At 39.8% G+C, this 15,873-nt stretch overlaps 1 protein-coding gene across 1 annotated transcript in view; it reads left to right on the forward strand.

The window, feature by feature from the left end:
- Window positions 1–15,873, forward strand: part of LOC140724891 (kelch domain-containing protein 2-like) — a 45,743-nt gene that overhangs the window by 23,081 nt on the left and 6,789 nt on the right. The window contains exons 8-13 of the mRNA XM_073039641.1: window positions 1,249–1,329; window positions 3,195–3,253; window positions 5,174–5,286; window positions 5,776–5,848; window positions 11,309–11,396; window positions 12,369–12,421. Coding sequence (XP_072895742.1) covers window positions 1,249–1,329; window positions 3,195–3,253; window positions 5,174–5,286; window positions 5,776–5,848; window positions 11,309–11,396; window positions 12,369–12,421 — 467 coding nt within the window. The remainder of the gene's footprint in view (window positions 1–1,248; window positions 1,330–3,194; window positions 3,254–5,173; window positions 5,287–5,775; window positions 5,849–11,308; window positions 11,397–12,368; window positions 12,422–15,873) is intronic.

Consider the following 15,873-nt stretch of genomic DNA (forward strand, 5'->3'; position numbering starts at 1 on the left):
TCAGGTCAGTGAGTCTGATGCTGGTGGTGGGTAAGGGATTCTGAGAGATAACTCACCACTGTTTGGAGAGACAAGTTCTGATCTGGGACATCCCAGCTTTGTGTGTGGTAATTTGTGTGTCTGCAAATCTTATATTAAAGACAGTAACCAAGAATATGGATTAGGGTAGGGAGTGGTCGTTGTCTATATGGACTTTAGAAAGACCTTTGACAAGGTCCCTCATGGCAGGCTAATCTGGAAGGTTATATTGCGAGGGAACGTGGGGTGGGTTGGGGAAGGTAACATATTAGCTTAGTGATAGGAAGCAGAGGGTGATGGTTAACGGTTGTTCCTCAGACTGGAGACCTATGCTACTGGTGTGCAACAGGCGATGGTGGTGGGACCTTTGTAATTTATATAAATGATTTGGATGTGAATATACAAGACATGGTCACTAAGTTTGTGAATGATACTGAAACAGGTGGTGTTCTAGATAGAAAACTATGAAAAAGTAGAGGGATATTGGTTGTTTAGTTTTGTGGGCTGAGAATTGGCAAGTGGCTTTCAATCTAGGGTAATATGAGGCATTTTAGGAGATGAAGCCAGTATAGGGCTTGGTACGGTGAATTGTAGGCTCCTAGGGATTGTTATGATAGTGGAACTAGGAGTTACAAGTCCATAGTTTGTTGAAAGTGACTTCACAGGCAGATATGCTGGTGAAGGTGATGTTTAGTGCACTAGCCTTTATCAGTCAGGGCATTGAGAATAGGAGTTGGGAGGTTATGTTTCAGTTTTATAAGAAATTGGTGAGGCTAAACTTTGTTACATACAATTTTGGTCACTGTTATAGGACAGAATTGTCAAACTAGAATGAGTGTAGAAAAGATTTGTTGGAAGATCTAGGATGGGAGAGGTTGAGGGGGTTGTGGGCCAAACACGGGTAGAATGAGACTTGCTCACTGAGCAACGAAGTTGGCATGACTTATTTCTGCATTCCAATGAAAGACATGAAACATTCACTGTATTTCTCTATCCAGAGATGACTCAGCTGCATCTGCATTTCCAGCATTTTTGAGTTTTATTTCTCATCTGTTTTTCTTTGCACAATTAGTCTGTTGCATTGTGCTGCAGCAAAATGCAAGTTGCAGGATTTTCTACTGTGTAACACTTATTTGATTAGAATGATTTCACCAGCACCCAATACCAAAATGGCAGTACTGTTCGTTCAGTGGTGGTAGGTCATATGATGTGTACTCTTGTATTAAATAGGGAAAGCCCCCCACACCTAGAGCAGCTCATGCTTGTGCAACAGTTGGGAACCGCGGTTACGTATTTGGAGGAAGATATCAGGTACGTTATTTGATTAACCTTCCAGCAAAATATTGAGTTGATTCTGTAATATTTATAGTGAAAACATTGGAAACATTGCACTTAGTAGAAATTTTGGGCAGATCTTCAGCTATCCTAACATTACTGGCCTGCTGCCTGCCTTTAGATGATGTTACTACTACTAATAGCAGCAGTGTAGTCTAATGTTAGTCCTGACAACCATTGAGAGCCATCCTGCACCATCCTCATCCCTCTTTCACCCACTGCTCACACCCCACACAGTGCTTTTCATGTTCTTTAGCTAAATAAACATTTTTTTTAAATAAAAAGTCTGTTCCTACAAGTAAGCACACTTAAAAGTATTTAATAGAGCTTAAGTTTTACAAAGTAAGTCTTCCCTTGCATTTGTCCCATTCATTTAAATGGGGCTGTTGCATTTGTGCCAGCTTTGAACTGGCACAAGTTCAGCACTTCGATTTACAAGCCTAAAAGGAGTTAAAGGGGAGGACAGTGGAGTAAAAGATGCGTTGATATTTTAAGCCTGTTGCCAGCATTCTGAACATCAGGACTTCTGCAAAATATGTAGGTGAGTCGTGGTATAGACTCTGGCATTGGAGCTTGTCTTTTTTACAAGGTAACTAAATTGATTTAAATTATCATAAATTGTCATTAAATGGAAATGAGTACATGATCTTCAAAACTACAAGCATACAGCAAATTGAATTCCAATTTAGTAAATGTGCATGGAACAAAAATATAGAATTTCAGGACAATGTTTACAGATGAGAAGTTCTTCTGAACCTTGAACAGTCCCCTTATGACTTTTTCTTGTTGCCACTTCAAACAAATTCTGAAATTATTGGTCACTGGTTCTGCAGTAGAGTCCACCCAAGATAGGCTTTTCTATTTAGGGAAGGCAATCTGGCACCCTTACTAGATTCCAAATCAGCATCAATCTGATTTTAATTTTTAACACACTTCTGAAATGTTCTAGCAAGCCGTTTGGTTGCATCAAATCTGCTACATTAAAAGAAATTAAGAATATAACCCAAGTGGATCTCCCAACGAGAATTGGGGTATCTTAAAATGTTATTCTGTCCAGTAGTCTCCTGTGTGGCATCTAATCTAAGATTTCCAAGTCCAAATACACCACATCCACTAGTTTGCTATAGTGACATACAACATGGTAGCAGGTTGTTCAGACCACTGTTCGTATGCCAGCCATCAATTCTAATCCCCATTTCCCAGCACATAACCTGTGGCATTCTGCCACTCAGCTGCTGTCGGAATACTCTTGAATATTGTAACCATACCTGCCTCTGACCAGCATTATATATGCTATAACAGTGCTCAGTACAGAGGGAGTCCAACCATCTGTCTTCAACATTCAATAGTGTCATATTGTTGAATACTCCATCTTTAATATCCAGGGAAGTCAAAACTAAAAACTTGAACATGACTACCTAAGTCAACAAAATTAAATATTCTACTGCAAGTGAATGTGCCTTCTCATTACCCAAAGCATTACCCCTTTCTACAGATCATGAGTTAGGAGAGTGATTGAACGCTTTCATGAAGTATTCTTTCCCACACTACCAGTGCAGCTTGGCTGCCAATGTATAGCATTGATAGCATAAAAATGTGTTTCTTTCCACTGTTGTTGGCTAATCCTCACTTTCTTCTTTGCACTCATTGTATATCTGTAAAATGAAATAAACTATGAAGTAGTAAAGTTAACTTTGCATTGAAGTAACAGACAATTTAATTCAAAATTTTCCATTGCAAGTTTTTCTGAAGGGATATGTCTGTTCCAGTAACAAAACGTTGCATTGTGTCATTTATAAATCAATATTCATTTATGTACTTTCCCATCATTTCTATTTAAGGATGTCAGGACCAATGATCTCTATTACCTTGACTTGGACATATGGGAATGGAATGAAGTGTATGTAATTTATTTTGTATTTTACAAGTGATTTCCAACCCTTACTAAACTCTACTCTCTCACAGTCAAGAATACTCATCAACTAACACTCCCAAGACGCCCGCAACCCCCACCCAAAAAAAAAAGCTGCTGATGATGTTACAAAGTCCACCTGAGGATTTGGGGGTGTTTTGGGTATTCTCAATAACTGCTTTGCCTGGGGCAGCTAGGGCATTAAATAGATATTTATGTATTTTTGCTACTGATGAATTTATTCAATATTATGAAAATCTTGCCACCATCTGTAAGCTATCCCTTTTCCCCCTCCCATGAGGAAGTTGGTGCACTCGGAACTGGGAACTGCTATTTTACATGATAGTTAATATGTTGAATTAATCACCACCATGTTTCCCCAGCTTTCTCAACCTCAATATAAACTCAGTGGCCACTTTATTATGTACCTCCTGTATCTATGCATGTTCATAGTCTTCTGTAGCCCTTACATTTCAAACTTCGAGCTGTGCATTCAGAGATTCTCTTCTGCACACCACTGTTGTAACACAGGGTTATTTAAGTTACTAGCGTCTTCCTGTCAGCTTGAACCAGTCTGGCCATTCTCCTCTGACCTCTCTCATTAACAAGGTGTTTTTGCCCACAGAACTGCCACTCACTGCATGGTTTTCTTTTTCACACAGTTTTCTCTGTAAACTCTAGAGACTGTTGTGTGTGAAAATCCCAGGGGATCAGCAGTCGGGCACCAGTACAGTCGACGTTTCGGGCCGAGATCATCCTGACAAAGGGTCTTGGCCCGAAACGTCGACAGCGCTTCTCCCTATAGATGCTGCCTGGCCTGCTGCGTTCCACCAGCATTTTGTGTGTGTTGCTTGAATTTCCAACATCTGCAGATTTCCTTGTGTGATAGTTTCTCAGCCATTGAGTGCCTCATGGAACTTATTAAAGTGAACTCTTTGTGAGCCTTTTACTCTATAGGCCATTGAGACCTCCAGAGCAGCCCACCTGTTTATTTAATCTCCACCTGACATCCACATGTGACTAATTGTTTAAATGTGGGAAACCAAGTTGTGTTTTCACTCCAGTGGTGTGGCCATTTATAAAGGTGCCATCATCACAGAGGCTGAAACCTACCAACTGACCATTACATTTAGAACTTCCTGAAGTTTCTCATTTATATACCTAATAACTTTGTTGAACTATTCAGAGAACCATGTTATTTTTTTCAATTATTAAATTATATTATTCTTAAAAGATAATTTATCCAACTGTTTCCATTAGCATTCAAAGATGCATAAGAATGCCTTAAAATTAGTAACTCAGATGTTTATAAAATAATTTGTGCAGTATTGTTGAACAGGGAACATCACAGCAACAGGTCCTTCAGCCCAACTCTATCTGTGCTGAATATGATACTAAATTAAACTTTTTTTCCTGTACAGGATCTATTTATTCATGTGCCTAACGGAAAGTCTCAAATGCCACTATCAAATCTGTTTCCTCTATACCCTGGCACTCAGTGATACCTACAGCTCAGTGATTTCTAAAAATAAGTTACCCACACTTGTCCTTTAAACTTGACACCCTCCCCCCTCACTGTAAATGCATGTCGTCTAGTGTATGAATTTAAAGTATTTAGTGATTTAGTATCACTTTTAAGAGCTTACGGTTTTCCATTTCTAATTCTGCTGTGTTAATATTTATAAAATATTTATAAAATTAATTTTGGCATTACTGAGTATAAATTGAGAACAATTTGCTACATGAACAAACAAAACTGTTCATTCAATTATTCTTAAAGCTAACAACTTTTTATAGTTAAGGTCTTTGGCAAATATAGTTTTGGATTACAAGAGTGTACAGGTTTTCGGTGAATCACTGCAGATCCTTTGAGAATATCGTCTATCATTTCAAATTTTTATTTGCTAGGGTACAGTCACCCGATCAAATCCCTGTTGGCCGCTCTTGGCATTCACTCACTACTATCTCAAATGATCATCTCTTCCTGTTTGGAGGTTTCACAACTGACAAACAACCGTTAAGTATGTTTCACTCTTATTTTGCTGCATTAATCATTTGCTAGCAGGGAACTTTTAGAGACTTGTTAGAGATGAGCTGTTCATTTAAATTGTAATATGGTCCAAGTGGCCTTTTCCCCTTCTAGAGTGTCACATTTATGTTTCTGTTATTAGTTAAATAGATGCAGTTATTTTTGTGAAAATTGTATAACTCCAAGCTCCTCAATAAATAAACTGTTAACACTTTGTGATAGAAACTTGTATGGTTACCATTTTTAAAGATGTAGAGTGCAGTGCACATATCTGGCACCCAACTCAATTTTTCGTAAATATTTGTATTCAGGTTCTGGGTAAAATTACCATGACTGTGACAAGAAGGTTGTGGAAGCCATATGTTAGTAAAATTCAATCTCTGTGAATTGGCAAAAGGAAATTGCAAATCAGCACACTTGTGTTTAATGTAAAAAAGTGTGCTTCAAGAATTCACTAATTGCACAAGTTATTTGTTTTTAGGTGATGCCTGGATATTCAGTTTGAGCAAGAATGAATGGTTAAAGGTAGAACACAATTATTCTGACAAACCAAGGTAAAAGCATGAATTGAAAATCTATTAAAAAAAATTGCTTTAATCCTCTTTTTTTTCTGCTGTGGGTTCCTCTTGGGTACTTTTAAATCTTGTGTCAGGTTTTTAACATGCCAGGTTCAACAGTACAATGCACCCCTTCAGCCTTGAGTAATGTTGTTTGTTTGATTCACACTTTAAGCTAATAATGTTGATCTTATCCAAGTAGTTGCTTTGACAGCAATGGCAGAAGAAAAATTGATTTTGCAGCTTTCCTTTACTCAGGAGTCTAGCAATATCATCTTCCAGTGAAGTAATGTGGACATCTCTATATAGAATTCATGCAGAATTCTCATTGACAGTAGAGAGGGTGGTTTCATTTACTCTGTTAAATAAGACCATGGTGCTTGTCAAAGGACATGTTTTTATTAAATGCCCTTAATTTAATGCATTTCTCCAACAATACTGTTTGAGTACTGTTAGGGGGGACAGCCTACCTGGGGGAAGAAACAGTGATCGTGCCTCTGGCACAGAGTCCGGCCCTGTGGCTCAGAAGGGTAGGGAAAGGAAGAGGATGGCAGCAGTGATAGGGGACTCTATAGTTAGGGGGTCAGACAGGCGATTCTGTGGACACAGGAAAGAAGCACGGATGGTAGTTTGCCACCCAGGTGCCAGGGTCCGAGATGTTTCTGATCGCATCCAAGATATCCTGAAGTGGGAAGGAAAACAGCCAGAGGTTGTGGTACATATTGGTACCAACGACATGGGTAAGAAAAGGGAGGAGGTCCTGACTATAGGGAGTTAGGAAGTAAGTTGAGAAGCAGGACCTCAAAGGTAGTAATCTCGGGATTACTACCTATGCCACGTGACAGTGAGTATAGGAATAGAATGAGACGGAGGATAAATGCGTGGCTGAGGGATTGGAGGAGGGGGCAGGAATTTAGATTTCTGGATCATTGGGACCTCTTTTGGGGCAGGTGTGACTTGTATAAAAAGGACGGGTTGCACTTGAATCCCTGGGGGACCAATATCCTGGCAGGGAGGTTTGCTAAGGCTATTGGGGAGAGTTTAAACTAGAATTGCTGCAGGGTGGGAACCGAACTGATGTGACAGAGGAAAGGGAGTTTGGCTCACAAATAGAGAAAGCTTGTAGACAGTGCGAGAGGGAGGATAGGCAGGTGATAGAGAGGGTATGCACTCAAACCGATGGTTTGAGATGTGTCTATTGTAAGTATTATGAACAAAGCAGATGAGCTTAGGGTGTGGATCAGCACTTAGAGCTATGATGTTGTGGCCATTACAGAGACTTGGATGGTGCAGGGACAGGAATGGCTACTTCAAGTGCCAGGCTTTAGATGTTTCAGAAAGGACAGGGAGGGAGGCAAGAGGTGGGGGCATGGCACTGTTGATCAGGGATAGTGTAATGGCTGCAGAAAAGGAGGAAATCATGGAGGGTTTCTCAATGGAGTCTGTATGGGTGGAAGTTAGGAAGAGGAAGGGGTCAATAATTGGGGAAGGGGTCTACTGGGTATTTTTTTTAATATATAGACTACCCAATAGTAACAGAGACATTGAGGTGCAGATAAGGAGACAGATTCTGCAAAAGTGTAATAATAACAGGGCTGTTGTGGGGGGATTTTAATTTCCCAAATATTGATTGGCATCTCCGTAGAGCGAGGGGTTTAGATGGGGTGGAGTTTGTTAGGTGTGTTCAGGAAGGTTTCTTGACACAATATGTAGATAAGCCTACAACAGGAGAGGCTGTACTTGATCTGGTATTGGGAAATGAACCTGGTCAGCTGTTAGGTCTCTCAGTGGGAGAGCATTTTGGAGATGGTGATCACAATTCTATCTCCTTTACCATAGCATTGGAGAGGGATAGCGACAGACAAGTTCGGGAAATGTTTAATTGGAGTAAGGAGAAATATGAGGCTATCAGACAGGAACTTGGAAGCATAAATTGGAAACAGATGCTCTCAGGGAAATGTACAGAAGAAATGTGGCAAATGTTCAGGGTATATTTGCATGGGATTCTGCATAGGTATGTTGCAGTGAGACAGGGAAATGATGAGACAGAAACCGTGTACAAAGGCTGTTGTAAATCTAGTCAAGAAAAGAAGAGCTTACAAAAGGTTCAAAAAAACTAGGTAATGATAGAGATCTAGAAGATTTATAAGGCTAGCAAGAGGAAGCTTAAGAATGAAATTAGGAGAGCCAGAAGGGGCCATGAGAAGGCCTTGGCAGGCAGAATTAAAGAAAACCCCAAAGCATTCTACAAGTATGTGAAGAGTAAGATGATAAGACATGAGAAAATAGGACCAAACAAGTGTGACAGTGGAAAAGTGTGTTTGGAACCAGTGGAGATAGCAGAGGAATTTAATGAATACTTTGCTTCAGTATTCACTGCGGAAAAGGATCTTGGCGATTGTAGGGATGACTTGCAGCAGACTGAAAAGCTTGAGCATGTTAAGAGGAAGAGGATGTGCAGGAGCTTTTGGAAAGCATCAAGTTGTATAAGTAACCAGGACCGGATGGGATGTACCCCAGGTTACTGTGGGAAGCAAGGGAGGAGATTGCTGAGCCTCTGGCAAAGATCTTTGCATCATCAATGAGGACGGGAGAGGTTCTGGAGGATTGGAGGGTTGTGGATGTTGTCCCCTTATTCATGAAAGGGAGTAGAAATAGCCCAGTGAGTCTTACTTCAGTGGTTGGCAAGTTGATGGAGAAGATCCTGAGAGGCAGGATTTATCAACATTTGGAGAGGCATAATAAGATTAGGAATAGTCAGCATGGCTTTGTCAAAGGCAGGTTGTGGCTTACGAGCCTGACTGAATTTTTTGAGGATGTGACTAAACACATTGATGAAGGTAGAGCCATAGATGTAGTGTATATGGATTTCAGCAAGGCATTTGATAAGTTACCCCATGCAAGGCTTATTGAGAAAGTAAGGAGGCATGGGATCCAAGGGGACATTGCTTTGTGGATCCAGAACTGGCTTGCCCACAGAAGGCAAAGAGTGGTTGTAGATGGGTTACATCCTGCATGGAGGTTGGTGCCTCTGGGATCTGTTCTGGGACCCCTACTCTTCATGATTTTTATAAATGACCTGGATGAGGAAGTGGAGGATGGATTAGCAAATTTGCTGCTGATACAAAGGTTGGGGGTGTTATGGATAGTGTGGAGGGCTGTCAGAGGTTACAGTGGGACATTGATAGAATGCAGAACTGGACTAGAAGTGGCAAATGGAGTTCAACCCAGATAAGTGTGAGATGGTTCATTTTGGTAGGTCAAATATGATGGCAGAATGTAGTATTAATGGTAAGACTCTTGGCAGTGTGGAGGATCAGAGGGATCTTGGGGTCTGAGTCCATTGGACACTCAAAGCTGCTGCGCAGGTTGACTCTGTGGTTAAGAAGGCATACAGTGCATTGGCCTTCATCAATCGTGGAATTGAGTTTAAGAGCCAAGAGGTAATGTTGCAGCTATATAGGACCCTGGTCAGACCCCACTTAGAGTACTGTGCTCAATTCTGGTTGCCTCACTATAGAAAGGATGCAGAGGAGATTTACAAGGAATTTGCCTTGATTGGGGAGCATGCCTTATGAGAATAGGTTGAGTGAACTTGGCCTTTTCTGCTTGGAGTGACAGAGGATGAGAGGTAACTTGATAGAGGTGTACACAATATTGAGAGGCATTGATCATGTGGATAGTCAGAGGCTTTTTCCCAGGGCTGAAGTAGATAGCAGGAGGGCATAGTTTTAAGCTGCTTGGAAGTAGGTGCAGAGGAGATGTCAGGGTTAAGTTTTTTACGCAGAGAGTGGTGAGTGCATGGTTTGGGCTGCCGGCGGTGGAGGGGGATGTGATAGGGTCTTTTAATGGACTCCTGGATAGGTACATGTACCTTAGAAAAATAGAGGGCTTTGGGTAAGCCTAGGTAGTTCTAAGGTAAGGACATGTTCAGCACAGCTTTGTGGGCTGAAGGGCCTGTATTGTGCTGTAGGTTTTCTATGTTTCTTAACATTACAAATTAGTCATATAGCATGAGAATGGGCCCTTTGGCCCACGTGGTCTGTGATGACCATAAAGCACCCATTTACCTCATTCCCACATTCATTTTATTTTATTCTCACACTTGCCCAACATCTCCCCTCAGAATACTCTGAGGTGAAAGCTCTATTGCACTTTAACATCAGAAATTGCAAACCATTAGCAGGCAGATGCAGCAAGTGGTTAGGGTGGGGAATGATTTACTGATTCTTATTGCAAGAAGGTAAATGTTTAGAAATAAGGAAGCATTGGTAGAATTGTACAGTGATGGGGCCATCCCCTTCTTTAGGAAAGGCTTTACTGGTATTGGAGAAATTCCAAAGCAGATTCACTTGGCTAATTGCTGAGATGGAAGGAAATTGAGGATATAGGAAACTGGCATAGTACAGAGGAGTCCTGGCACAGATCAGCTGTTATTATATTGAATCACAGAGCGCTTGAGAGCTAAGTGGTCTACACTTATGTTTTCTTATGCCAAGAGATGGTTTAGGAAAAGGATTTCTGACTCGGTGTGAGGCAGCTTAAAATGATCATGAATCTGGGTTCTGATAACTTGAGCCTGGAGATATCAGACCATTGCTGATTGTTATACCTATAGGGAAGGGCAAAAGTGGGAGAGATCCTAAATGAGTACTTTGCATTGGTATTCATCAAGGAGAATTACATGATGGGCTGTGTTCATATTCTAAGACTTATTAATATTGAGGAGGGATTGGGTGTCTTGAGAAACATTAAGGTGGATAAGTTCCTTAAGTCTGATGGAATCTATCCCAACATACTGAGGTGGCAAGGGAGGAGATTGCAGGGCATTCAGTGGAGATCTTTATATCCTCTTAAGCCATGGGTGAGGTCCTTGGAGACTATAGAATAGCCATTGTAGTTTCTTTGCTTAAGAAGGGCAATAAGATGGTCTAGAAATGTAAAGGCCAGTAAGCCTTGCAACAGTGACAGGAAAGCTATTAGACTTCCAAGGGATAAGATTTGCCAAAGTTCTGCAAGGTTCAATGTTGGGATCTATGTTTGTTATATATCTTACTTATTTTGTTAGATATATTATTTGAATGTAGGTGTTATGATCAGCAGCCTTGCAGATGACACAGCATACAAAGGGAACTAAAGTAGTAGGAAGAAAATGGAGGATACATGGATTTTCTCTTTTTTACCCCCTTCACACAGACTGATATGGCATCAAACTGTGTTGCTTCAGATCAATTTTTACCATTTCGCTCTTTTGTTAACAGTTTTCTTATGTAATTCTGCAATTCAACATCAAATTTCACATAAACATAGATAGGGAAATAAAAATAGTGATGTCGCTTTCCTTCATTAGGCAGTGACATATAATTGAAATAAACATTAAAATCATTTCAGGCAACACCATGAATGTATTGCAACATATTGTTTTTTAAACCTACTGATTTTATTATTTATCTTCAGGCTTTGGCATTCTGCTTGTACAAATGATGAGGCAGAAGTGATTGTTTTTGGCGGATGTGCTAACAATCTGTTAGCTCGACAACAAGCAGTAAGTTCATTTGTAGTTTCTTTAAACAATACCCTCATTTTGCTACTTTGTACACTTCTCTCCCAGGAAAGAAAATTAAGGTTTACTTTAACTGGAAGCTAGCATAGATGCAATTCATCATAAACATTTGTGCAACTTCATGGTAATGAGTTTCAGTTTTAGAGATCAGTTTGGATCTAAAGATAAAAGCTTTCCTTATAATTTGATGTTAAAATACCAACAGGTTTGTCAAGACAACCATTTTAAGTATATTACAGTAGTTTACAGTAAACTATCAGTGATGATGATGTAATAAAAAATTGATTGTTATTTTGAAATTAAAATGTTTCAATTATAAGTGTTCCGGAAAACTGGCATGCAAGCCCTAATCGTAACCAAAATGATGTGCAAAGTTGTGTCAAGCTAGGTTGTATATTTACCCCAGCACTTTTCTCAGTCTTTGCTTCAGTGCTGCCCCTCACCGCCAGTAGGTTTCATTCTGAAGGAATCTACAGGATAAACGGGAAATTGGCCTTCTGGTAGTAAGGTGATCCCAACTTCAATCTTCTGGTTGCAATACACAGATGATGCTAGGCAATATGTACAAAATGCTGGAGAAACTCAGCAGGTTGGGCAGCATCTACGGAAATGAGTAAACAGTTGATGTTTTGGGCCAAGGACCTTCAGGAGGACTGAGAGGGAAGGGGGAATATGCCAGAATTAAACAATGGTGGGGGAGGGGAAGAGGCTGGTAGGGTATACCTGTGTACTTTGAGGCTAAGCTCTAAGTCTTCATTGATTCATTCATGAAGGCATACAAGAGATTGTATTTTAAATTTTTCATTGATTTTTAGCAATACCCATTTCTTTCCAATCAATTCAATTTCTTAAGGTCTGTGAAATTTATTTGTAATGCTTTCTTATCCAATCCAGTAAAAATATTTGAAAACTTTGTTTTTATCTTCTAAATCATCACCACTATTTTTTTTGCAGGCTCATAGTAATGACATCCTGATCTTCTCAGTACAACCAAAGTCTCTTGTCAGGTAAGAGAATGATGTTGCCAAGCTAAACAGCTTTGAGGAGCTTCTGAGTCTGACAGAATCTTCTGTTTTCACCTCTGGGTACATTCAAATTCGGACTGTTCTGTTGAAGTGTTGCATGGACTATAAATCAAATGTGTTTGGCAATGTTAGTGGGTTAGTGCAAATCATGAGGGAACTAGTTCATTCCATTGTGGAGTGGAACTGAACAAGAAAATGAAGTTTAGTTACTAAAATGGTCAATGCTATGGCTCATTTGGGAGTATTTTTTTTGCCAGGATAAAATGTTAATTTTCATTTGCATCCATTTTCTTAAACTGACTAAAAATGCAAATGGAATAGATGTCTCACACACAAGAAAACAGAAGCAAAGGTAAGCCCCTTGGCTGCTGAAGCCTGGCCCATAATTCAGTATGATGGCTGATCTGCCCTAGTGTTAAATGCCAGTTACGCAAAACCCTCAATTTCCTGACCTTTTGTAAAAAGTTATCTTCCCCCTCTTTAAATATTTAAAATTTTCTAGCCTCTATGACCCCCTCTGACAGAATTCCACAGATTTATCACCTTCTGTGAGAAGAGTCTCAGTTTTAAATGACAGCTGCTTTACTTTATAAATATATTTCCTCTTTTTTAAAAAAAAAATTTAAATTAGTTTTTCAAAACATTTTACAAATTAAAAACCCCAAATCCCAATGAGGAGCATTAATACAGTGCAAAATTAAGCATACAATAACAATATGCTACAAAGGAAGAGAATTTAACAAAAAAGCACCTAAATTAAAGACAAGTAAGCTTAGTGTCCTCCCCAAGCCCCACAACACAAGAAAAAAACAACAACAACTCCAGACCGACCACAACACAATATAGAGAGTATAAGTCAGGACAGTCAAACTCCCAGACTGTGAATACACTTAGCAACAGAGGATAATAATGCCTACTACCAGAAAAAGGGAGCTGAAAGCAAGGGACCGAAAAGAAGAGAAAAAAAAAGAAAAAAAAAACCCTAGTCAAGAGGAAGGTTATGAAAGTACTCGATAAAAGGTCCCCAGACCTTATGGAACTTTAGATCCGAATTAAGAACTGAATAATGAATTTTTTTGAGGTCTAAGCAGGCCATAATGTCGTTAAGCCATTGCGCATGAGTGGGCGGGGCAACATCTCTCCATCTAAGGAGGATCAAGCGTCTAGCCAGGAGAGAGGCAAAAGATAGTATTCGGCATTTGGTCAGACCCAGACATAAATCTATCTCGCCCCAAAAACCGAACAGAGCAATTAAGGGGTTTGGTTCTAGGTGCTGATTCAGAATACCCGATAATGTAGTGAAGACATCTTTCCAGAATTTCTCCAAGCTAGGACAGAACCAGTACATATGGATGAGAGAGGCCACGCCCCTCTTGCATTTATCACAGAGCGGACTAACGCCAGGGTAGAATCGAGATAGTTTAGATTTAGACATATGGGCTCTATGAACAATCGTAAACTGTAAAAGGCAATGGCGAGCACAAAGAGAGGTTGAGTTAACCGATTTGAGAACTGAGTCCCAGCTCTCCTTGGATAAGGAGATATTTAAATCCTGCTCCCAGGCCATTTTAATTTTATCCACAGGGGCCCGTTGTAAGGCTGTTAGTTTATCTCGGATAATTGATATTAAACCTTTACCTAGTGGATTAATGGAAAGAAATAGGTCCATAGCATTTTTCGCAGGCATTTCAGGAAAGTTAGGAATTAAAGCAGCAATAAAGTGTCGGATTTGGAGATATCTGAAAAAATGAGCGTTAGGCAGGTTGAACTTAACAGAGAGCTGCTGAAAAGAAGCGAAGCGATTATCAATGAAAAGATCTTCAAAATTGCTAATGTCCTTCCTATACCAAACATGGAATGCTGAATCGTACGTAGTAGGTAAAAAAAAGGTAATTATGTGCGACAGGGCTAGAAACGGAAAACCCCTGGAAACCATAGCATTTCCTGAACTGAGCCCATATACGCAAAGTGTGTCTAACAAGAGGATTAGCTATTGATCTGGGCAGAGTGCTAGGGAGTGCAGAGCCAAGAAGTGCAGAGATAGATAATTCTTTAGTGGAGCTCAACTCCATTGCCACCCAGTTAGGGCACTCGGGTTGGCCGTGGAAGAAAGACCAGAAGGTAGCACAACGTATATTAGCTGCCCAATAATATAAGCGAAAGTTAGGTAAGGCCATGCCACCCTCTTTTAGATTTTTGGAGGTGGATTTTATTAATTCTAGAGCGCTTATTCTGCCACAGATATGACAAAATAATAGTCTAAGGAATCAAAAAAAGATTTAGGAATAAAAATTGGGATAGATTGAAAGAAGTATAAAAATTTGGAGAGAACATACATTTTAACAACATTAATACGACCTACCAAAGACATAGATAGAGGTGACCATTGTACCAGACTCTGTTTTATAGCATATGAAAGATTGACAAAGTTTTCACGAAAGAGATCTTTAAGCTTCCTTGTGACTGTAATTCCAAGATAAGTAAATTGATTATGGACTACTTTAAAAGGGAGATCACGAAATGTTAGTTCTTGTGCTTCTTTATTAATTGGGAAAAGTTCACTCTTATGTAAATTAAGTTTATAGCCAGAGATCTGGCTAAACTGGTCAAGAAGTGAAAACATTAGAGGTAAGGATGTAGACGGATTTGAGAGAAAGAGTAATAAGTCATCAGCATAGAGAGAAACTTTATGCTCAACACCCCCTCTCCAAATCCCGGTCAATTCAGGACAGTTTCGAAATGCTATCACCAGAGGTTCTATAGCCAAATCAAAGAGAAAGGGACTTAAGGGGCATCCCTGATGGGTGCCATATTTGAGATTAAATATTTGGGATTTCTGAAAATTAGTTAAAACAGAAGCAGTAGGACACAGGTACAGCAATTGGATCCAAGAGATGAAACTTTGGCCGAGGTCAAATTTTTCTAAGACTGCAAAAAGGTAGTTCCACTCTATACGATCAAATGCTTTCTCCGCATCGAGGGAAATAACACATTCAGGAGTCCCAGTTGGAGCTGAGTATAAGATATTAAATAGACGCCGAATGTTAAAAAAAGGGAGACGGTTTTTAATAAAGCCTGTTTGGTCATCAGAGATAATGGAGGGAATAATGGTTTCTAATCTATGAGCCAACACTTTAGCTAAGATCTTTACATCAACATTGAGCAGAGAGATCGGCCTGTACGAGGAACACTCTGTTGGGTCTTTGCCCTTTTTTAAAAGAAGAATAATAGATGCCTCATTGAAAGAGGGTGGCAATTTGCCGTAATTAAACGAGTCAGATAATACTGAAAGTAACTGAGGAGAAAGAAGTGAAGAGAATGATTTATAAAATTCTACAGGGAACCCATCAGGTCCAGGAGATTTCCCTGAGGACAGTGCAGAAATTGCAAAAGATATTTCTTCTGATGATATAGGTGCATTGAGTTTGGCTTTG

This window comes from Hemitrygon akajei, chromosome 3 (genome assembly GCF_048418815.1).
Source record: "Hemitrygon akajei chromosome 3, sHemAka1.3, whole genome shotgun sequence".
In the NCBI taxonomy this organism is placed as follows: Eukaryota; Metazoa; Chordata; class Chondrichthyes; order Myliobatiformes; family Dasyatidae; genus Hemitrygon; species Hemitrygon akajei.